General features: G+C 34.3%; 1 protein-coding gene across 6 annotated transcripts; it reads right to left on the bottom strand.

The window, feature by feature from the left end:
* Window positions 1-8,373: 8,373 nt before the first annotated feature.
* On the bottom strand, window positions 8,374-23,678 carry LOC141723623 (myb-related protein 306-like). Of its 6 annotated transcripts, none has more exons than XM_074525477.1 (5): window positions 21,272-21,493; window positions 20,596-20,735; window positions 9,994-10,187; window positions 9,708-9,837; window positions 8,374-9,503 (listed from the first exon to the last, which is right to left on the bottom strand). In XM_074525477.1, the coding sequence occupies exons 3-5, from the start codon at window positions 10,124-10,126 to the stop codon at window positions 8,771-8,773; spliced, it is 996 nt and encodes a 331-aa protein (XP_074381578.1). In that variant the 5' UTR covers window positions 10,127-10,187; window positions 20,596-20,735; window positions 21,272-21,493; the 3' UTR covers window positions 8,374-8,770. The 6 variants fall into 6 exon arrangements, 5 of the variants coding, with proteins under 5 accessions (XP_074381578.1, XP_074381577.1, XP_074381576.1 ...); XM_074525476.1 differs by having other exon boundaries at window positions 9,994-10,175; XM_074525475.1 differs by having other exon boundaries at window positions 9,994-10,159.
* Between the last annotated feature and the right edge of the window lie 366 nt (window positions 23,679-24,044).

Below are 24,044 nucleotides of genomic sequence, written 5' to 3'. Positions count from 1 at the left end.
GCTCAGCTATGATCCCTGAACCTGTGGAAGTACAAGCACATGAACACCAACAGGGATCTTCCCAAGCTGCAACCATTCTTTCAAAACCTTTAGAAGCTAGGCCATCAACTATTTCATTTTCTCAAAAGGATGAGGTAAGTAAAAAGAAGAGAAAGGGGGCAGCCTTAACTGTAATAACCGAGAGTAGTGAGGACATAGCTGAAAAAGAGTCACCCTTGGTCAAGAGATCCAAAAGGAGTAAACAAAATGAGCTGAACACTCTAGCCACCTCTGTATCCTCCCAACAGAATGCAGTTGTAAAACCAAACAGTAGTGAGTCTGCACAGCCTGCACAAGAAGCAATTCAAGTGTATGGTAGGAGAAACAAGGAAGGCACACACAATGAGGGCACATCTCTTGAAACTCCCTCATTCATTCAGGGGGAGCTGCCAACACTTACAACTGAGCACCAAATTCTTATGACTCAGATTTCTGCTATTTCAATTCCACTTGAATCTACTTCTCAAGTGCAATAAAAATCAAGTGACTTAGCTCAAGAAACTTTGCTCACCACCCAGACACTCCATTTAGATGGTGAGAGGCTACATACTGGGGTAGACCTTGATGACACCATCACAAACATGGGGGATTCATCAGTTTTTACTGAAGACCCCATGAATACTTATAATGCACCTTCATATACAAAGCAGTCTTCACATACTGAAAGGTTTGAGGGTAGTACTCCTGAGGGGGAGCTATCTAAATCCTCTCCAATTCAATTGGAGGTTCCTCAAGTAGGGACAACTCCCCTCACAACTCTAGCAGAAACTGCCTTGGCAGTTGAAGCTAGAAGTATAATTGCCCATAATCCTGTCTTAGGGGAGGCAAGTATAGCATATTCAAGTGCCAGTGTGTTGCAAGACACACAAGGGTTTGAGACTGGTGTACATGATAGTAACCCAGTCAAATCCCCTCCAATTCAGTTGGAGGTTCCCACTACAAGTGAAGAACAATACACTATCAAAACCACAGAACAATATTGAGTCCAACTGTGACCCCAATCACAGGTGTTTATGATGAACCATCCACCTCACATACTCTCTCAGTGGCTGCAATAATCTGCTTCTCAACCAGCTTCTATAGATGATCTACTAGTAGAGTAGATATCTGGACTGACCAACATTTCAGCGCATCTCCTAACTTCAAATATAAGCAACCAGGACTATCAAGCTATCATGCTTGCTTATAATGAAGAGGTTGAGGGGCAAAAGGAGAAAATTGTCAATGATGCTGAGCAAGATGGAAATGTGGATGCATGGCTGTCTGATGATTTTGCCTTGGAGATGAATCAAGTTCTGGCCAGATTCATAGAAGAGTATGTTACTGTTCTGGGCAGCAATGTAAAAGACTTGAGTCCAGAAGCTGTCTATGATGTCATTACAGATGTATACAAATCTCAGATCAAAGTATTTCATCTGTTTGGTAAGGCTCTTGAAATCAAGCTTACCGGTCATGAAGACAGAATCAGAAATCTGGTGAATGAGAAAATGGACAAGATCATACCATCTCAAGAGCAGAACTCTACTAAATTCAAGCATTTTACTGAGCAAATGGCTAGGATGGATCTTGCCTCTATTGAGAAGGAAGTCAAAAACCTCAACTATCTTTCATCAATCTCCATACAGTGGTCTAGCAACAAATTACTCACTCAAATAAGACCAAGGTCCAGCTGGATCCTTCAGCTTTGCTAATGGAAGGGATCAAACAGGCTGTAGAAGAACACTTTGGAACATCTAACAGCTTTTATCAGCCTGGATCCACTTCAACAAATCTGCAAATTCAGTCTCTACAAGGTCAAGTCACAGCACTAAAAAATTCCAACTCTTCTCTCACTGCACAAGTTCAGGCCTTGACATCTCTTATCAAGAGCCAACAAACATATATCCAAACCCTGGTGGACTCCCATAAGTATCTTCAAATGCAAAATTCTATAAATTTGGGAGCCATCATGGCCAAACTCAACATACCACTACCTACTCTACCTAAACAAGTAAGGCCTGAAATTCCTACTCCCCTCCTCATGCCTGTGAACAAGACTAAGGGGGAGATAGAGGCTAGATTGGCACACTCAAGGTCATCTCAACAACAAGTCCAGGTTGCTGAAAAGAAATTGTCTAAAAAAGTTGATCTTGACATGGAGAGACTTATTAGGGCTGCTGAAGGACCTAGTCTAAGCAAAGAGTTTGATGAAATACTCAAAGCCTTAAAAGCTTCTCTCAACAACAATCACTTCACATACAAAAAGGCCCTGGACAAGATAATTAATTTCATAAGAGTGATCATGGTCAATCAGGACAACTTTCTGCACAAGAGAATAATGATCAATAAAATGACTCAGGGACAGACAAGTGTATGCAGGTGTCCCTAAATTACCTGTTATTCCCAGTGGACTAACAATGAGATTTACAGAAGGGGGGTTGAATGTAAATCTCAAAACTTTTTCAAGTTTTGAGCAGTTTCTAAGGCTAAGTGTTTTAGTGAACAAATGTGTGTGAATTGCTTGAAGCTAATACAGACAGATATATATTCAAACACAAATGTAAAGAACACAAAGAACTTAAAAACTTTTCTGGTGGATTTGTTGTTCCACCAGAGATGTGTTATTTCAGAAAATCTGTGATTCAAAGAATTAAATCACAGCTGCGTCCTAGTACAAACTAGATGATTTTCTCTCTGGATTTTTCTAAACAGCTCTGGAAAATTCACCATCTAATTACTAGCTGCTACTTGGTTTATATATCACCAAGTTTACAAGTGAAGACAAAACTGTAAAATATAATTAAAAGATCCTTCACATGTTTCTTCTTCATTTCTCTATCCAATGCAATTTAGGTTTAGCTGTGAATCTTTGAATACTTCCTAGTTTGCACCAGAATGGAAATGCTGCATTTTCTTGATTCCTCCTAGAGGCTGCCACATTCCAGTTGGTCTCTGTCAACCCATGTGCCTCTGTCAGCTTATGAATTGTCATTATCAACTGCTATTGAACTAAGCATCCGTTGAAGCTTTCATCCGTTGATGACTTTATCCGTTGAAGCTTTATCCGTTGAAGTTTTATCCGTTGATGCATTAGCAGTTGAAGCTTTATCCATTGAAGCACTCATCCGTTGATGGATGTTATCCGTTGAAGCTTTAGAGACATCCGTTGAAGCTTTGTTTCTCATCCGTTGAAGGCCTTTAATATCAGTTGATACTACTTCACTTATACAAAATTACAAGGCATGAAATATTTACAATTAGCCCTCCTATTTGCATATCCACTAGTAGTCAACATGACTGATAATTTCCCACAACATCTAAGAATTACAACTTAAATACAAAGAATGAAATGTGCTACAATACTAAACTTATTTCTAAGTGAAGCTACTCCTTCAACGGATAGCCAAAATGGTCTTATCCGTTGAGGCTACAGACACTAGATTTCTACTTAAGTGTTTTGTTTAACTTATCATCAACCTAATACACATATTCCTAACATTACCTTGTCTCAAAGAGGGCATCTGAGTTAGATATCTTCATCAGCAAAGTTAAAGTTGTAACTCGTGAAGATACCATGCTATTAACTGATTTGAGAGATGCTCAAGTGGCTTCCTTTCCTGAAGTATATCTACAGCCAAACAAGGGTATAGCATACATTTGTCCAAACACCAACCAATTCAAACATTTCAATATCCCCAAATAGTGTGTCATTAGTAACAAGAAGCTTATCATGATCCTTGGAACTGGTTTAAAAACCAAGAAGAACAAGAACAATGATTATATGGAAATGATAAAGCTACTAAGGAGATATCTGGATAATGTAGAAGCAAACTTGCCCAAAACACAGATCAACAAGGATGATTTGGATGATGATGAGCAGAAGAAAGATGATCAAAATCCTTCTGGCTCAAATCCAAGTCAATTCAGTAAGCCATCTGGCAGCAAGAGTGGAGAGAAGAAGAAGGAGGATGACAAGAAAGATGAGGAAAATAAGAGAAGAAGTGAGAGGAGAAGCAAAAAGCTTCATGATAGCTCGGAACCACATCAAACCCTAAAAATCCAAACACAACCAACTCAAACCTCATCTCAACCTAAAACATTAACTATCTCAAACATCAAACCACCTCAAATCTCAAAGCCAAAATTTCTTTATAAACAAACAGCCAACTTCTTCCTAAAAATTCCAATCACCTCAAGCCAAACTAATTTCAAGAAAATGACAACCCTACCTTTAGCCAAACCTTCACTAAAATTTAGGCACAAATCTGTTAGGAGAAAATCTAAGAAAGTCAAGTCTACAAAGAAAGAAGAAGTCAATGAAAGGGCCATCTGGAATTGCTTTAAAGAATCTGACTTTCTACCTCTAAATTGGTGCATCTCAGATGAAGACTATTTCCAACATCTAGCTGAGGAAATTGTTAGAGTCTGGATTGTATCTCCGAGAGAAGTTAGTTATTATTTTAAATATGGTACATTCACTCTTCTTGGAAAAAACTTAATGGATTCGTTGTCTCCCACAGAATTTAAGAGAGTGATAAGTTTATTAAAGGACCAGGATACTGCTACAAGGACATGAAGATCAGCTCTAGCTGAATGGTTGATTGAAAGGGAGGAAACAAAGAAAAGAAATGAAGCAGAAGCTGAAGAAAGAAGGAGGCATGATGAAGAAATAGATATTTACATTAAAAGATCTGAAGAGTTGAAAGCAAAAGGAATGAGCATAATTTTTAAGAATGGAAGATTTCTAAACATCAAAGCTGGTGGATTCTCAAGATTCTGCATAGAATTTCTAGAAAATGGTTATCCCAAAGCAGCAAGATAAAAACTTGTAGAAGCTCTAAGTGGAACACCTATTATAGAAGAACTTGAACTTCTTGATCACTTAAAGGATCAACTTAGAGAATAAGCAGACATAAAAGTTGTCTTTACCTGATACTTGTAACCATTGAATCTTGTAAATCTTATGTTGAACAAAAGTTGTAATTTCATCAAGCCTTGTGTATAAATGTTATTTTCCATCATTTTAAACTTAGGGTTAGTCTTGTTAATAGGCATGAATTTATGTTAAGCAATCTTCTCAGAAATTGGGGGAGATTGTTGTATAAGACATGCATGTACTTTAACAAGACTAAGATATTTTATCAACCCTAAGTAAGTTGCATTGTTATCTTAATTTGTATTTTGTACTTGTAACACTTAAAGTCTGTAAAAATGCAAAGAAGCAGACTGAAGTCTTTTTCCCGAAATAGTATGAAGCCTAAGGATTCTATCTGGAAGAAGATCAAGAAGATCATGCCTCAGAAGAATTTTGAAGAAGCTTGGAGTAGAATAAATCTGTTTTAATAAAAATACTCTAAGTCAGGATCTCTACAAGTCACAGATTTAGTGTTATAGAGAAGTCATTCGAGAACTCCAAATGACTTATCGAGAAGTCAGGAAAGCTCCTAGAGAACTTGGAGAGATATCGACAAGTCAAGAAGACATGAAGGTTAGAGATATCGACAAGTCATTTCTTCACTTGAGAACTCAGAGTTATCGACAAGTCTATATTTATTAGAGAACTCTGAGTTATCGATAAGTCAAAGTCCACTAGAGAACTCAGAGATATCGATAAGTCAAAATTCACTAGAGAACTCTAAATTGTCGATAAGATAAAGTGAAGACATGATGCTGAGAGATCTCGACAAGCTAAAGTTTCATTCGAGAACTCAGAGACCTCTATAAGTCAGATTCCCTAGAGCATTAGAGATCTCGATAAGTCATTATACTTATCGAGATGTCAAGATCTCTATATGCCTAATTGGAGATCTCGAGTAAAATTCTCAAAGTACAAAATCATATACCAGTTCAATATTCAAGATTAACAATCAACAAACAATCCAAATAGCTGGATTGACAAGTCTACAAAAAGCAGCTTGAAGAATGTGCAAGATCAATGGGGAAGATTAACTTATAGAGGAAGATTAAAATTATCACAGGATGCTAGATATATGCTAAGCCATAAATGGAAGATCTACTTTTCTATAAATAGAAATGACAAGTGACAGTTTAGAAAAGCTAATAGCATGTCTTATTGTACACTGTGTAAACCAGCAGTTAACTGAATTATAAAGTTAACACTGGTCTTTTAGTCAGTTGTAACAATTTAGATCAAATTTCTTGTAACACTCTCAAGGAGAAGCTAAGCTCTTTATCAACAAAGAGCCTAGAAATTTTGTAGCAAAATAGTCTTAATTTTAATATAAAATTAAGTGAGTTAGTTTTGAAGATCTGTGTTCTTTATTTTCTGTAAGCTTAATTTCTGCATGAACACATTTTACTACAAGATTTAATTTATTTTGTCCAATCGTAAACATTCAAGAAAATCCCAAAAACAGTAAAACACATTCACCCCCCCCTTGTGTTATTCATTTCCTAACAGTAGTATACACTGTTTGGGCCATATCTGAAGCTATAGAAGTGTGATTCTGACGATTAAGCAACCCACGTAAAACTTGTGAGAAAAACTTTAACTCAGAAGTAGTTTTGAATTTAAAATTCAGCCGAATCAACTCAGAATCTGAGTCAAAAAGTCAATTACAAAATTTTACTTTCTCGGAATTCCGTTCTAATTGGAAATAAATATTAAAAAAACAGATTACATTCTTTAGGTCTTAAATTTTAGGTAAGGAAATACCTATAATAATTAAAACTTATTTTAACATATTCAAAATATAAAAGAAAAATAAATTGTTACTAACATATTCGAAATGGAAAATACTTAAATTAATAAAAACTTATTTTAACTTATTTTAAATATATAGAATAGACAAATAAGTTGATATTAACATATTTGAAATACAAAAAGAACTCCTTATCTTTTTCATTATATCTCTGTCATACCTACAATTAGGGTTGTCAAACGGATAATTCGATACAGATACGTATCCGCATCCACAATCGTTGGATTCGAATATAGATAATATTCATTTTATTTCAGAAACAGATATTATCCGTTTTTTCTCAGATACGTATGCAGATATTTCGGACGGATATTGGATTTTTAAAATATTTATGGCCCTATCGTATTGACTATTATTTTAAAATATTTTTTACAATTAAACTCAAACGATATATTTATATATATGTGTGTGTGTAAAGTATGTGTAGTAAAATTTGTATAAATATATTATTTAATGCATATACACACACATTATAAACTAATTGAATAAATTTTAAATTATATATTTATATAATTTTAAATATCATATACGTATTTAATTTCGGATTCGAGTATCCACGATTCAGATACAAATAATATCCGTTTTTTCTCGGATACGAATGCGAATTTTTCGAACGGATATTGGATTTTTCGAATTTTTTTGAGAGCCCTTCCGATAATAAAATATTAATATTTATTAAATAAAATTCAAATTAGTGTAAAATAACAAAAATATCAAGATAATATCAAGATAAAGTTCATACTCATTTGTTAGTGTAGATGCGTTATAAAGAAGAAGTTTTGCAAATAATGAATAGATTTAGATTTAATGTTTGACATAAACTCATCTCCAAACTTGTAGATGTTATTATACACACACCTTAACTTAAATTACATGCTCGAAGATATATCAATAGATAATTTAACTAACTTGCAAATTGAGATATTGCGCCACTAGAACATCTATATATGAACAAATATATGGATAATAAACATATTTATGTCCATATATGCAAGTCCTTTATGATTTTTTTTAAAAAGAAGAAGTAATTTCTTGTACCTACAAAAGTTGAAAATAAAAAGTTAATAAAATTATTGAAAGAATCATCAATTGGCCAAAAGATTTTTTTTAAACCTATTTATGTCCATATATATGGGATCTTAATAAAAAATTTATTCTTGAATTGAATAGAATTTTTTATTATGGATTTTATTTTTATTTCTATATGAATTTGGATTTTATTTTCTAAAATATAGGAGCTAAATAAGGAAGTTTTCGATTCTATATAAACTTGGATTTTATTTTATTTTTACTTCTATATGAACTTGGATTTTACTTCTAAAATATATGACCTAAATAAGGAAATTTTAATTTTTTAATTAAAATTTAGGTACTCTAGAAAAAAAGATAAATATGATTCGAGCGATTTTAGAGATTTCGGAGATTTTCCTTTATATATATATTAAAGATATTGATTAATATTTAGAAAGATCGAATATACACACTAATTTTTGAAATAGTCGAAAATTTTATAAATTTTGACCCATTAACTTCATTTTCCGGCCATGCCCCCGACTAGTTGTACATTTAAATAATTTTCGTAAAAATAATTTGTAAAATAAGATAGCCTAATAAAAGAAAAAACAACTATGAATAGGATACAATTTCTCTTTTTCTTAATAATAAAATCAAAACTTAGTGCAAAGCCTCCAAATTTTCTACAGGGTGTCATGACATGTTTTATGAATAATAACTAATAAGTATATTATAGTTTTACAATTAGTTGAAAACAGGAACTAAAATATTTTAACTGAAATACAGGAAGTAAAACCTCTTGGGCCACAAAGGGATGCCAATATCTAAAGAGCACAAGAAATGAATGCAGCTTAAAAAAAGAAGAAGCAATACACTACTAAAACATCCAAAAAAAAGTACACTTGAAAGCTAAAGATATGTCTGAATCTCTAGTATTTGGAATGGCCAAAATGATGGCCAAGTAGCCTGATCACGAGTAGACAATTTCATATGCGGCATAGCGGCAGGCAGACATCCTAATTCTGCCAACTAGGAAAGATTGAAGTAGCAATAGCAGGAGACAGGGAATCCTCATGTTGCCTCCCGGAATCAATTGGAACAACATCTGCAGTAGGAGGCAGAGGCGGATGACGAGCAGAGTAATTGTCCATGCTTAAATTGGGGGTCTTCTTACTCCATCTCCGCAGCCAAAGCGCTACGTTTTCACAGTTGAAGACATACATTTCAGTAGTTGAGTTATTAAATGCCTGAGTGATTTGACCTGTTCCTTGGCTGCGGAATTGATGATTATGTGCAGGAATCATCAGCTGCTGTTGGCTAGTATTCTGCTTCCAGCCAGGAAGCTTAAAGCTCATAAACCCTGACCACAACAATGGCGCTGATGCCACTGGAAGTGGGGAGCCGAGCCCAGGAGCAGTTGGGGGTAGTGTATCATTCAAATTAGGATTAGTCGCTGGCGGAGAAGGAAATATAACATTATGATCATGAGTAGAGGCTTGGGGGGAAAGAGAGAGCGCATCGGATAAAGATTTCCTTGCCAAATGGACATTTGCTTGTAGCCTTCTCTCCCAACACCTCTTGGAGGAGTCAGAGTCCCCATCAGGTGCATTAGTGGTAGTATTAATACTACTACTAGCACCACTGCTGCTACCACCAGTCCTGTCTACCTTTTTCTTCAACTGTGAATTCCAACAGTTTTTAATAGCATTGTCCGTCCTTCCAGGAATATAATGAGCTATGGCAGCCCATCTACGAATATAAGCACAAATGAATTAACAATATTAATAAATTCTTAGTTAAACATGGAAAGAAAATTTCAGCTCCTTTATTAAACCAAAATCTAAACATCTTATCAAGAATTCACAATTAATTATATATGGCTGATAAATTGATCATCTTAATTCAATTAAGGATCTTAGGAGAAACTTAACAAATGACTCCAAGAATACATACTTGTTGCCCAAAACATCATGAAGTTGTATAATCCTTTCTTCTTCCTCACTAGTGAAAGGTCCCTGCTTGAGACCAGGCCTTAAATAGCTTGTCCATCGTAGTCTACAACTCTTGCTGCTTCTATTCAAACCTATAGTACCCATTAAACAGTTAATTGATAACACAAAAATACACACATGGATATATGATTATTATTTTCAGAAATATAGTAACACCCATTCAAACACATCTGATGAAATGAGATCATTTCAATTTATAAAGTAAAAAGGAAAATTCATATATATACCAGTATTAACAGAAACAGATGGCCAATCGCCTGGACCATTTTCTTGAATGTAAGTTGTCAACAAAAGGTCCTCTTCAGGAGTCCATGGACCTTTTTTGATTTCTCCTCTATTTCCACTAGGTAGTCTTCCCATATTTGATCTTTCTCTTCTCTTTTCTCTCGCTCCCTGTATATTTCTCTCTCTAGTGTAAACACTTTAGGTGAAGTGATAACAATGAGGGGTATTTATTGGGAAAAATAGAAGAATTAATTACTGAATCTTAACCAAAACCTAACATAGATGCATAGAGTTATAGCGGTACTAGGTAGCAAAAGTCAATATATTTAATAGTGATTAATTTTTGAATTAAACTCTACTTTGCAAAATCCAACAAAAGTAAGTATTTCAGTCTTTTCAACTCAAGATTTATAAACATTTAGATCACACTTATGTCACCCGCAATTAATAATTAAAAAAAAAGGTTTTGTAGGTGTTTAAGCTAATAACAAGCACGTTACTGTCGAGAATCCATACACATATTCATTAATGCCATTACGCCAGTGAACCAATTACCATATTCGTGGTAACTAATTCAAAGCAAATTAACAACAATCTTTACCTGCACAATTTAATTTGTAAACCGAAACATCTTCATCTTTAATAAGCCAGCATGCAACAACCAACTAATTTAGTAAACTCCATTACATACTAGTTTACATAATTCCATTCACATAACATATACAAAAATTTATCAACTTACAAATATAATTTCTAGAGCTAATTGCATTTTGCACCCCACATCTCTTATTCAAAAACAGAAGTATATGACTACTTTGCTAAAAACAGTTCACTACCCTTAATTTTCAATATCGAATTCAATATGGACCCCTTTGCCAATTGTATGTTAATAATTTTTATATTTGAAGGGGTAAAATTGGAATTCAGCATATCATTTAAATAATGATAATCTTAAAAAAAAAATCTAAAAGGTAGAATTTCAAATTATAAAAATAATACTAATGTCAAATGTTTTAAATTTTATTCAATATAATTTTATAAATTTAAAAATTATATTTTTTTTTGAAATTTTATAATTAACTATGATTATATAGTATATATAACATATTGCTTGATAAATATTTCTTTTAATTATTTAGCTTTTTGATTAATTTAGTGCATTAATAATAAAAAAAATAGCAATGATTTTTTTCATGTAAAAAAAGTATTAATATAAATATTTTAATTTATTTGAAATTTTAGTTGCTATAATTAATATTTCAATTCCAATTTTACCCTTTCAAATATAAACATTATTACAAAAAAATTGTCAAAAGGGGTGCATATTAAATTCGATATTGAAAGTTAAGGTTAGTGAACTATTTTTTGCAAAGTTGTTATACAGTTTTGTTTTTTAACAAAAGACGGGGGGTGCAAAACGCAATTAACTCTAATTTCTATACACAAATAACTAAGTACAATTTTTTAAGAGATGCCAGATAAGAGCATATTTTACTATTGCTTTTCATGATTAATATGCTAACCACAAACTTTATTTTTTCCTTGATAAATTCTTGTTTAACTAATTGCTCTTCTCACCTCAAAAGTTTAATATTTATATATTGAATGCACAACAAGAATTTCTTATATATAATTGGAGAGAGTTTTTTCTAATACAATCAAGATAACCATAAAATCTAGAACACTATATCAACTAATTAAATTCATCACTGTATAATGTACAGGCTACAGCAGTTTACTCTAAAATCAGATATCTCATTAATATATGTATATCTATACTATACTATTATAAGCAGAACACCCTCTATTTGGTAGTTACTCGGTACAGTTTTTTGGTAGTTGTTCGGTACAGTTGTTTGGTACGACAAATAACAACCGTCAGATCTAAAGTCAGAAAAATGAGAACCATTGGATACAATAATAAAATATTATTATATTAATATTTAAACTGCTCTCATGGATTCAGGGTTCGAACCCCGTCAACAGCTTATTATATTTAAACTTTGAAAGGCATATGTCATAGCCTATTTGTATATTCGAGGATTCAACTCAACTCAAATAAGAATGTCATAAGTAAATAGTGGATCTACCGTCAAAGAGATCTCGCAAAGTAATATCTGTCAAAGGATTCAGAAACAAGGTTCATCTACAGACTTGAGGAATTAATTCACTGGAAGAAGTTCAAGAAATTGATCATGCCTCAGTGATATAAATCAAGAGGGTGGATTTAATCAAGTGACAGAGATCTCGTCAGGGTATCAGATAATTACAAGGATTTAATCTGAAGAAAATCAAAGTGTCAAAGTCAAGACATGAAGAAACGTCACGGAAGTTAGTCACTCATGAACCGGACAGTACATCGAGTGTCAATATTGAAGTGGTGGAATTGATTCATAATTTTCAGTGATTTTCAGAAGATTTGCAGAAGAATGGTTGCTGCTCAAGATTAGTATTAATTCTCTATTAATTAATTAAGTCATATAATTTAATTAAAAAAATAAATTATATCTACAAAGATTAATTTATTGATTAATTGAATTAATTGGTTAATTAATTCTGAATTAATATTATGCATTTTTCAGAAATGATTTTGAATTAATATTCAAGATTAAATCAGCAAGACAAATATTTGAACTGGTATGACAATTGGATTGTCATACCGAAAGCCTTTCCAAGCCATTTAGATAGTCCTACCGAAAGTTACACTGGGAGGAGGATTGTCTTGCTAGTTCATTCTGATTGTCTTGCTAGTTCTAACAATAGTCTTGCCGAAAGTTCTACTGGAAATGGATAGTCCTACCGAAAGTCTTGCTAGTTCAAAAGGATTGTCATACCAGCTATTTTCTATTCAGTGGATTGTTTAAAAAGCAGCAGAAGCAGAACACTTTTTTATCATCCAATATAAAACAAACACAAGTCAACAAGCAAGAACATAGCAGAAAAGAAAAGCAAATATTTCATTCTTCATCTGCAGAAAATCAAGATCATATTTCTAGTTTGTAAAGTTAAATCCAAACCACTAGAATTATTTATCTTGTTCTTGTGTAACAATCTAGCGGATCAAAATCCCTAGAACTTAATCTCAAATCGCGTTTAGCATTTGATTCTAATTATTGCAAAAATAGAAAAAGTTCATGTCGAATTTATTCTAAATTTGTGATAATTAATTTGAGATTAATTCCTTGTAATCGATACAGTTGTTGTAACACCTTTCAAGTTTAATAATATTTTTATTTAACTTGAATTTTGTTTCACATTTTTTATTCCGCATTTAATTCGATTATTCGGTACTGTTTGTATTCAACCCCCCTTCTACAAACACATTGGGACCTAACAATTGGTATCAGAGCCTTCTGATTAACGAACAAATCAAGATCCTAGACTTTTGTGATTTTTCAACTCCTTGAATTTTTATTTATTCAAAAATTCATAATGACTTCACAAAAAGTTGGAACCGTTAAAATTCCACTATTTGATAAAGAAAATTATATCATGTGGAAGAAGAAGATGCTCTTGTTTTTACAAGTTGTAAATCCCAAATATCTGAACTTGTTAAAGAAGGGTCCAACAACTCCAATGGTTATTGAACCAGAGGTGATAGTAGATGATGTTGTGATTACCAAAGCTAGAACATATCCAAAAGAGCCTGAGGATTTTTCTCCTGCTGAAAAAGAAGAAGCCTCCTTGGATGCCAGCCTTCAATTAATATTAATTGATTCCCTTGATCCCTTGATGAACAGACATGTGATGAATTGTAAAAATTCCAAACACATGTGGGAAACTATTGAGGTGATTAATGAAGGCACAGAGGAAGTTAGGGAGAACAAGTTGGAGATCCTAACCTCTGAGTATGAAAATTTTAAATCAAATCCAGGAGAAGGAATTACTGAAGTGTTTGAGAGGTACAATGCGTTGATCCACAACCTGAACATAAGTGGGAAATATTATTCAATCAGGGAGGTCAACAAAAAGTTCCTTTTAACACTGCCAACTCATCTTGAACATAGAATCACTGCCATTAGAGAAGGTAGAGATCTGAGTGAGATTTCTTTGGATAGACTCTATGGTGTGTTGAAAACCTATGAGTTGGAGCAGATTTAGCAGAAGGAAGTCTACGGGAAAGATAGAATGGTCAGCACATCTACTGCTCTTGTAGCTGAAGGTCAACAACAACAACAATCTCAACAGTCGGAGAGAATGGTACAGTTTTCCAAGGCTGAGGAAAATATGATAGTAGCAGAATATGATCCTCCTACTACAAATCAATCTAGTGATGATTTTTATTCCTTGGAAGAGCTGGAGCAATTGGAAGATGAGTCAATGGCCCAAATTGTCAAGAGATTCTCCACCGCCAGATTCAAGAGAAATCCCAAGTTCAAGTACAAGTCCGACTACAACAGATTCCAGACAGGTGGATCTTCATCCTCTAACACCAGTAGTGGTGGATACAAAATAGGGATGGTTGATCGGAGCACCATTAGATGCTATAACTGCAATGAGTTGGGACACTTTGCCACAGAATACAGGAAGCCAAAGCAAGGAAGAACTCTTATGATTCAAATCAGAAGAGTAACTCTGAAAGGACTTACCTGGCAAAGGGAAGAAGCTGGGATGATACTGATAGTGAAGATGAAGAAGATGAGAATCTTGCTCTTATGGCTATTGATGGAAAAGCTTCATCATCAAGAAAAGAGGTAAAATATATGATGCTGAATTAGTTTATCATCTAGGAGGTAACTTAGATTGTGGTCGTCGTGATAATGAACTGTTAAGTTCTCAGATCAAAGACCTTGAGAAAGAGGTCAATGAATTAAGACTTGTGCATATTAATAAAGACAAGTTAAAAGAACAAGTATCTTTTCTAGAGAATAGAGTTGACTGTTATAGAAAACTCGAAACTATTCTCAAAGACAAGATCATCGGTCTTGAGACTAAGGTTAGAGCCTACTTCAATTCTTGTTCGAAGGCTAAAGAGTTCTACAGTAAGCAAGCTGTTAATCAAACATCTGGAATAGGTTATGATTACAATGTTGCTATTGGAGAATTAGGCATAAACTCCCCTCCTCATGTCTGTGCTAAAGGGAGGGAAGTACCACATGTGCTTAAGGATGTTGATGAACCCCTCTATAAGCCATCAATTGCTGAACCATTTGATGCGACCTCTTCTGTTATTCAAGAAGAAATACGTGCTGAGGATCATGCTAATGAGAAGATTGTTTCCAAGTCAAGTGAGTCGAAAGTTCCAGTCAAAGTTGTGAAAGCAACTAAGACTAACTCAGACACACATGAGTTGGATAACAAAAATGCCATGTCTACCATGCATAAATTGCCTGCTATTAATCACTCTCATAAAGCATGTAGTGTTGCTAATTGTATGTTTTGTGCTTTTAAATTGATGTATGCTTATTTTAATGGTAAGCATGTTTCTAGTGATAAGACTACTCCTCGTCAGCATGTGAATAATAGAAAGCATGATAGGTCTAAGACTGCTAGTCCTTCTAAGGCTAGAAAGGAGACATTTGAGCCTAAGCCTAAACAGAAATTTGTTAAGGCTGTTTACAAAGTCAAATGTTCAGTCAGTGAGAAAGTTGAGACCATTAAAATTAAAAATGTTGTTTTGCCTGACAAAGGACAATTCTACAAGTATGCCGGGCCCAACCAAGTTTGGGTTCCGAAGAAAGTCTAATCCATATGTAGTGCAGGGCATTAAACAGGTGGAACCGGTGGTGTGGATTCTTGACAAGTGGATCATCAAGACATATGACCGGAGATAGAGCCCTGCTATCAAATGTGGATTGAGAAAGCCGACCCCCTGGTTACCTTTGGAGATAACAGCAAAGGTTTATCTGAGGGATATGGTTGTTTGCAAGCTGGATATGTTATCAGTGAAATTTTGTATATTGTGCTAGGTTACTATCAGGAAGCAGTATCTAACATATAGCACCAGTGACGAGACTTGAGAATATTACGACATATCAGGCACCTGCTGCACATTACACTTGGAATTGGACTCTAGTAAGATGTGTACAAGTGTACTCCTGGTTGGTGAGTCAAAAGAGGAAGTCAGTGCACCACAGTTCATGGACTTTGCAGCTGCAGATCTATTGGACTATGCAATCTCTTCTTCACAATCTCACTTCAGGTTGGTATGAACTAGTGTACTACTCAAGCAATCGTCAAGGACATGGTATGGCACTCTAACTGAAGTTATAATTTTATATGAACTAGTAGAGTCGTCATATTTATAACTCTCTTATCACTAGGAACAATCATATTGTTTTATATGTGCAGTGATATATTGATAATGCTATCATTGAACTCAAACTTCTTTATACATTAGTGATTTCTTATTTCATGTAAAATCTTTTGAAATCACTATTGTAAATCATTTTCTCTCTATATTGCCCTATGTTCTGTGATACAGGTTCAGTCTCCAATGACTTTCTTTCATTGACAGTCATGAGGTTGAAAACCCACAACATCTATCCCAGACTGTAAAGACAAACACAGAAACAGAACCAACCAACACTCTCTTACCACTAAATGAAGTATGAGTGAGCGTGAGGGAGATAGTGCCTTAGTGCACCACATAAGGAAGGTTCTGAAGTCAACCTAGTAGCTCTGTCTCCTACATAGATGAGTAGTATTTAAACCGAGACAACTGCTAGCCCCCATACATCTTCTCAAAAAGATGTAATGGCTGAAAAGGCACAAAAACAGTTACTAGATTCATTCTCTCAACAGGGTGCGTCTATTGAATTTTGCCTGTCGGCCAAGGCATCCGATGTAGTGTCACCACTTCAAATATAAACAATTCTTGATGCACAAGGAAAGGTTACACACACAAAGGATGAGTTGACGGAAACAAGAGTTTCGACCATTTTAAGGTCAGATTCGATTGTTCAAGGTTCGTTAATGGACCAATTGCCTTTACAGGTGTTAGGAGAGGATACTGATCCAAAAGCCATATGTCAGTGGTCAGTGTCTACCTCCCCAGGCTTAAATCCCCTGGATGCATCTGCGGATAGTGGATCTGACAGGTGCAGATCGGCAACTTGTTGACAATGATTCAGATATTACCTGATGAGTCACAAGGAAATGTCTTCACAGACATTAGAAGGGAACTTTGATCTTTATGCTAAATTCGTTGGATCATTGTTTACCTTTCCAGAATTCAAATCTGGAACCCTAAAAGGGAAACTAGCAACTTGTAGATTATGACTCAGATTCATCTGACGAGTTTAACAAGGATGGGGATTTGCGAACTCCCATTGCACCACCTATGACCTCCTTAAGGATGGCTAAGGTGATTTTCCTTGCAGGTACAACTGATTTTTGGAGCTATGAGTGGAGTGATACACTTGTGAGAATGAGTGTAAACACGAGTGGAGAGAAGAGTGAAACACATGTGAGGTACACTAAAAAGAATCACACACTCACGGTGAGGAAGAAAGAGAAACTACTTGTTATTTCTTTTCCAACCAAGTGAATATGAGAACTCCTTCAGACAACGGCATACATTCCTTCTTTAAGGGGGAGATAAAAGCTTAAGTAATAGTTTGGAGGATTCCTCAACTAAGGGGGAGAAATAGCAGGGAGGAAGAAAAAGATCAAACACGTACACTACACCACACCATTGTTGTTTGTAACTACGGATCCTATTGTACGGGAGAGGTGGTAAACACAAGGTGATTTTCTAGTAAGGGAAGAAGCTGTTTTCAAAAGGGGAGTACCATTGGCTTTTATCTGCGGATCCTATTGTACGGGAGAGGTGGTAAACGAAGGTGATCTTGTTTTATCAGTTGATTCTCATAGGGGGAGAAGCAAGAGAGATATGGGCTTCTCAACAGGAAATGTGGTTGTACAAATGAAGATGGAACTACTTGAAGATATGTTCAGTCTAGAGGAACATCTACTTGGAATCTGGAAAATGTTAAATCTAGTCCAGAACTTTTCTACTATTTACTTTGCATTTCTTTTTATATCTTTTTCTTATTTGTTAGTTGAGTTATCCTCTAGGTATTTGTGTGTTATTGTCTAACAAACAAATAGGGGGAGATTGAAAGGCATATGTCATAGCCTATTTGTATATTCGAGGATTCAACTCAACTCAAATAAGAATGTCATAAGTAAATAGTGGATCTACCGTCAAAAAGATCTCGCAAAGTAATATATGTCAAAGGATTCAGAAACAAGGTTCATCTACAGACTTGAGGAATTAATTCACTGGAAGAAGTTCAAGAAATTGATCATGCCTCAGTGATATAAATCAAGAGTGTGGATTTAATCAAGTGACAGAGATCTCGTCAGGGTATCAGATAATTACAAGGATTTAATCTGAAGAAAATCAAAGTGTCAAAGTCAAGACATGAAGAAACGTCACGGAAGTTAGTCACTCATGAACCAGACAGTACATCGAGTGTCAACATTGAAGTTGTGGAATTGATTCATAATTTTCAGTGATTTTCAGAAGATTTGCAGAAGAATGGTTGTTGCTCAAGATTAGTATTAATTCTCTATTAATTAATTAAGTCATATAATTTAATTAAAAAAATAAATTATATCTACAAAGATTAATTTATTGATTAATTGAATTAATTGGTTAATTAATTCTGAATTAATATTATGCATTTTTCAGAAATGATTTTGAATTAATATTCAAGATTAAATCAGCAAGACAAATATTTGAACTGGTATGACAATTGGATTGTCATACCGAAAGTCTTTCCAAGCCATTTAGATAGTCCTACCGAAAGTTACACTGGGAGGAGGATTGTCTTGCTAGTTCATTCTGATTGTCTTGCTAGTTCTAACAATAGTCTTGCCGAAAGTTCTACTGGAAATGGATAGTCCTACCGAAAGTCTTGCTAGTTCAAAAGGATTGTCATACCAGCTATTTTCTATTCGGTGGATTGTTTAAAAAGCAGCAGAAGCAGAACACTTTTTTATCATCCAATATAAAACAAACACAAGTCAACAAGCAAGAACATAGCAGAAAAGAAAAGCAAATATTTCATTCTTCATCTGCAGAAAATCAAGATCATATTTCTAGTTTGTAAAGTTAAATCCAAACCACTAGAATTATTTATCTTGTTCTTGTGTAACAATCTAGCGGATCAAAATCCCTAGAACTTAATCTCAAATCGCGTTTAGCATTTGATTCTAATTATTGCAAAAATAGAAAAAGTTCATGTCGAATTTATTCTAAATTTGTGATAATTAATTTGAGATTAATTCCTTATAATCGATACAGTTGTTGTAACACCTTTCAAGTTTAATAATATTTTTATTTAACTTGAATTTTGTTTCACATTTTTTATTCCGCATTTAATTCGATTATTCGGTACTGTTTGTATTCAACCCCCCCTTCTACAAACACATTGGGACCTAACAAACTTTTATATTCTTTATTTAAACAATATATTATATTATATTATTTATTTTCAGTCAAGTCTCAAATTATTATAAAACATATATTGTTATAATTTATTATATTCTTCGATTTATTTTTCAACTATTGAAAATTATATTATAAAATATATTATTAAAAACTATCGAATATTAAAAGCAATCCGTGCATCGCACGGGTTATAGGCTAGTATATATATAATCAAGTTCGGCTACAAATTTAATTCATCGATTTATTGCATATGTAATAAGTCAAATACCAACAATTTCATACGTTACAAAATCAAAATTTTCATTCAAACAATCTAATTTGTCAACATAATCATTATTTTCTTGCCGTATGTTTTCGCCGTAGACTTCCCTTTTTAATGGTCACTTTGTTGCACATTATCACCATGCTTTGCTCGCTTTTATGCCTAAGCATTTCATAATTAAATTATGAATATTGGAAACAATTCATTATCCTTTTATAATTGCTGTAGGCTTCAATTTGTGTTCTTTACATCTTAAAGTCAGACAACGCATGTCACCTTCCTAATTGCTCTGATAAAAAGAGTATACATGGCTGCCTAAATATTTTTTGTAATCTACCTAGACAGAACTTCTTTTGCACGTAACCAATGCATCCTAAATTATACTCCAATTTACAATAATTTTCCATTTTTTACTTTTCTTAGTTAATTGTTCATTTTTCTTTTACAATTTTAAGAAACTGAAAAATACATTTTAAAGAAGATAAAATATTTTCTAATAATATAATTTTTTTAAATGTTTTTTATTTAGATATATATAATTCCAGTCAAAATTTAGTCAATTTGACTACAGAAAGTAAAAAATGGACTACTACTTTGAAAACAGATGCAGTATTTTATGTTCATAAACATTATCCGTTGTAGCCTCCCACATGATTAATAGCTTGAAACTGATTTCAATCTTTGATTAAAATACATGACAACCAATTAATTAATTGTTTGTAATTTAGCAAGACGTAACTTAATTAGCGAGTAACCAAAGGCACACAGCAAAAGTAAAATATTATTCTGTGATTTCTAATCCCCACCATCAATCAAAGGACAGGCTTGTATTTAAAACCACAACCCGCAAAGGTGTTGCAGCGAGCAGGTTAAAGTGAGAGTATAAGAAAAACACAGTGCTATACGTTTTAAAAGAGCATTAGAGAGGTTGACTGTAAATACCAGATAGTGAAATTATCATTAGCCAGGGTATTTATGATCGTTGCTGGCCGAAAGTCCAAGAAATGAGAAGCTGTGAGAGATTCGATGTCCAAAGCTAACTATGACACGCAGCCACGCATATACATAGATGCAGTTTCGACCTACATCAGGAAAAACTGCATTTAGGAAATGAGTAATCAAAGACATAGAAGACAATATCATAATCTTTATATCACGAGTACTGTGATGTTTTAATATTACAAACCATAAGGAAAGTCACTTTAAATCTAATTATAGAGGAGATTTATCAGACCCACAGGCCTTAGCATAGTGTCGGAACCTGACAAAAAGAAACACATAAATGGTGGCTAAACTATCTCATTAAAATTACGAACAGCTGCACAATGAAGAGATCTATAAACATGACAAGATACCATGTAGATGTGCGTACATACATTTTCAGAGAGGAAAAAGAGATTGATATTGCAGAGAAGTTAAAAAAAAATTTATTGGTGAAACGTAAGGACCTGGACACACTTCTTTTAAATACTAGTCAGCCTGCATTAAGATTCAATATCGCATAACATAACACATACAACAAAATGATACATGTATATCAACAAAATGTTACATGTATACAAACAAATTTAAAGAGAGAGAAAATAAATATCAAAAGCATATATAATCCACTGTATACCTCCTAGCCTCAAAAGATTTGGAGACAGGAGTCAGCTGCATAGTCTGAAGTGCTTTGGCATAGTAACATTGCAATATGTGGTGCCTTGTCTGTTATGGGCTAAAATTTGATACTGGCTCTACATTAGTAGACAGTAGAGCAACCTCATGTTCATGCCTAATGCTAAAGATTTTGATGTCTTGCAAAACCAAAAACCCCACACCTAAAGTATTCCTCTATTAAACAAAGACTGAGCTTTTTCCTGCTACTTTTGAGGCTTCCTGAACTCGCATCATACTTCTTTGGCGTAAAACATCATCCCACTTCTCTGCTTCAGCAAAAAAGTTAGAAAAAACGACATGATCTTCCGGATCAGTTGACATCTTTAGTGTGTCAAGTGCTTTCACTATGTTCAACTCCAGATCAAAATGGTTGTGAACTCCACAAGAGTTTATTAACATTCTCCGAATGATTACATTTGGTTTTATCGACATTTTTTTCACAAATTGACAAGCATTCCCTAGCATTCCAGCACGAGCATTCATATCAACCATACACCCATAGTGCTCTATTGTTGGTTTAATTTGGTACACCTTCTGCATAATCGCATACAAATTGCTGCCCGCTTCTATCCAACCAGCATGGTTACATGCTAACAGAACTCCTAGGAATGTAACTGAATTCGGCACAATTTTCTCAGCATCCATGTGCTTAAAAGCAACTAGAGCTTCCTCTACTTCACCATTTAAGGCATACCCCATTATGAGGGATGTCCATGAGATAACATCTCTATTTGGCATAGCATCAAAAACACTTTTAGCTCGAGTCATGCTCCCACATTTTGCGTACATGTCTATAAGAGCATTGCACAGACGAATACTCCCAGAGAGATGACTATTGCTCTCTATATAAGAGTGTAAATGACATCCAGCAAGCATTTCCCCAGAATTTCGACAAGCCAATATTAAGCCTAGTATTGTAACTTCATCTGCTTTCAGTTTATGAGACTCAATATGAGTAAATAGATCTAAAGCTTCACTATTGAGACCACATTCAACATAACCATGTATCATGGAGTTCCAAGAGTCAATAAATCGTATTGGAAGTTCTTCAAACAATTTTCTTGCGCATTGTATCTCTCCGCATTTAGAGTACATGTTAATCAGTGCAGTTCCAACAGCTACAGTATCATCCATTCCCAGCACTTTTGCATAACCATGAATAACATTTCCTACCTTATAGTCTCTACTGTTAGCACATGATGTAATCAAACCTATTAAAGTCACTATATCTGTAGCTATCTTATTATTCCTCATTTTCCTAAACAATGCAAATGCTTTCCTGGAGTCGCTACTCTTGGCATAACCTGTGATCATCGTGTTCCACGTTACCAAATCCTTCTCAGGCGTGTCACTGAACACTCTTGCCGCCTCAAGGATACACCCACATTTAGAATAATGATCAATAAGAACATTACAAACCTCTTTATTCAAATCCAATCCCGTCTTACAACAATACGAATGAAGAGCATTCCCTAAATCAAATTCCCCAAACTGCACACAACCGGAAACCAGAATCACCAAAGTAACATAATTCGGCCTCAAACTCGATCCAAAACCACCCCTCAAAAGCTTCACAAACAAACTTAACCCGACACGAAAATCCCCAACCTTCGCATACCCTGATACCATACAATTAAAAGTAACAACATTTCTTTCGGTACATCTATCAAACAACACACGAGCATAATTCAACAGCTTCCCAGAATCCAAATAAAAGTGAATTAAACTATTCAATACATACACATTACAATCCAAACCACCCTTAATAACATAACAATGCACCGCCTTTCCTTCTCGTAAAGCTCCAGCTCTATTACAAGCTTTGATCAAAGAAGCATAAACAAACGGGTCGAAAATCGAAGAACATGGGTTTTCAAGATTCACCATTTCTTGAAAAAAGGTGAGTGCTTTTATAGGGTAGGGGTCTGAGGCGTGTCTGCGCATCATGAGGCGCCATTCAAGAAAACTAGGTTGTTTAATTTGGTGAAAAATGGAAGTGGCTTGTGGGAGAGATGAGGGTGGAGAGAGATAGAGATGGAGGAGAGAGATGAGAAAAGAAGGGTAAAAAGAGAGAAGGCCAGTGGTGAGTAAGTGAGAGTGGACTTGAATGAGTTGATTGGGAGTAAGTGATGGTGTTTTCTTGATCACAAGGTCGAGTAGTTTTGTTCTTAAATGGAGGGAACTCATCAATAAAAACATTCAGTTTCATCCCTAGCCACTATTATCAAACTGGTACAAATATGCCAAGAAGAAACACACACGATTTCAAATAAACTTTTTTTATGATGGATTACACACGCATGCGAAGGAATCCAACTCCTTATTTCCCCGCGATGCATCAACATTTCGCTGACGATTTCGAATAAGCTTACCATTCATGTATTTGATAGTCAAAAGCAACTCGGGGGTCTACTGAAATTATATATTCGATATTAATTCATACTCCGTTTTCAATACTCATTTAAAACATAACTCCATAATATTTTTTAATTTTTTTTCTGAATAAAAGTTTAATGTTTAAACTTTTATTCAAAAAAAAAATTTGAAAAAAACATTATTAAACTATACTTTATAGAAGTCTCGAAATACGTGCAAATAGTAAATGTATAGAATCGAACGGGACGGAGGGAGTATTAGTTATATTAGTAACTAGTCAAATTAATTATTTAGTTTAGTTTTTAGAAAAGTTAAACTTACAGAAGTTAGGTAGTTTTCCGGCCAAAAGTTAGTTA

This window comes from Apium graveolens, chromosome 5 (genome assembly GCF_009905375.1).
Source record: "Apium graveolens cultivar Ventura chromosome 5, ASM990537v1, whole genome shotgun sequence".
In the NCBI taxonomy this organism is placed as follows: domain Eukaryota; kingdom Viridiplantae; phylum Streptophyta; class Magnoliopsida; order Apiales; family Apiaceae; genus Apium; species Apium graveolens.
Note: the sequence above shows the minus strand (reverse complement) of the source record. Positions and strands in the feature narration are given on the sequence as shown.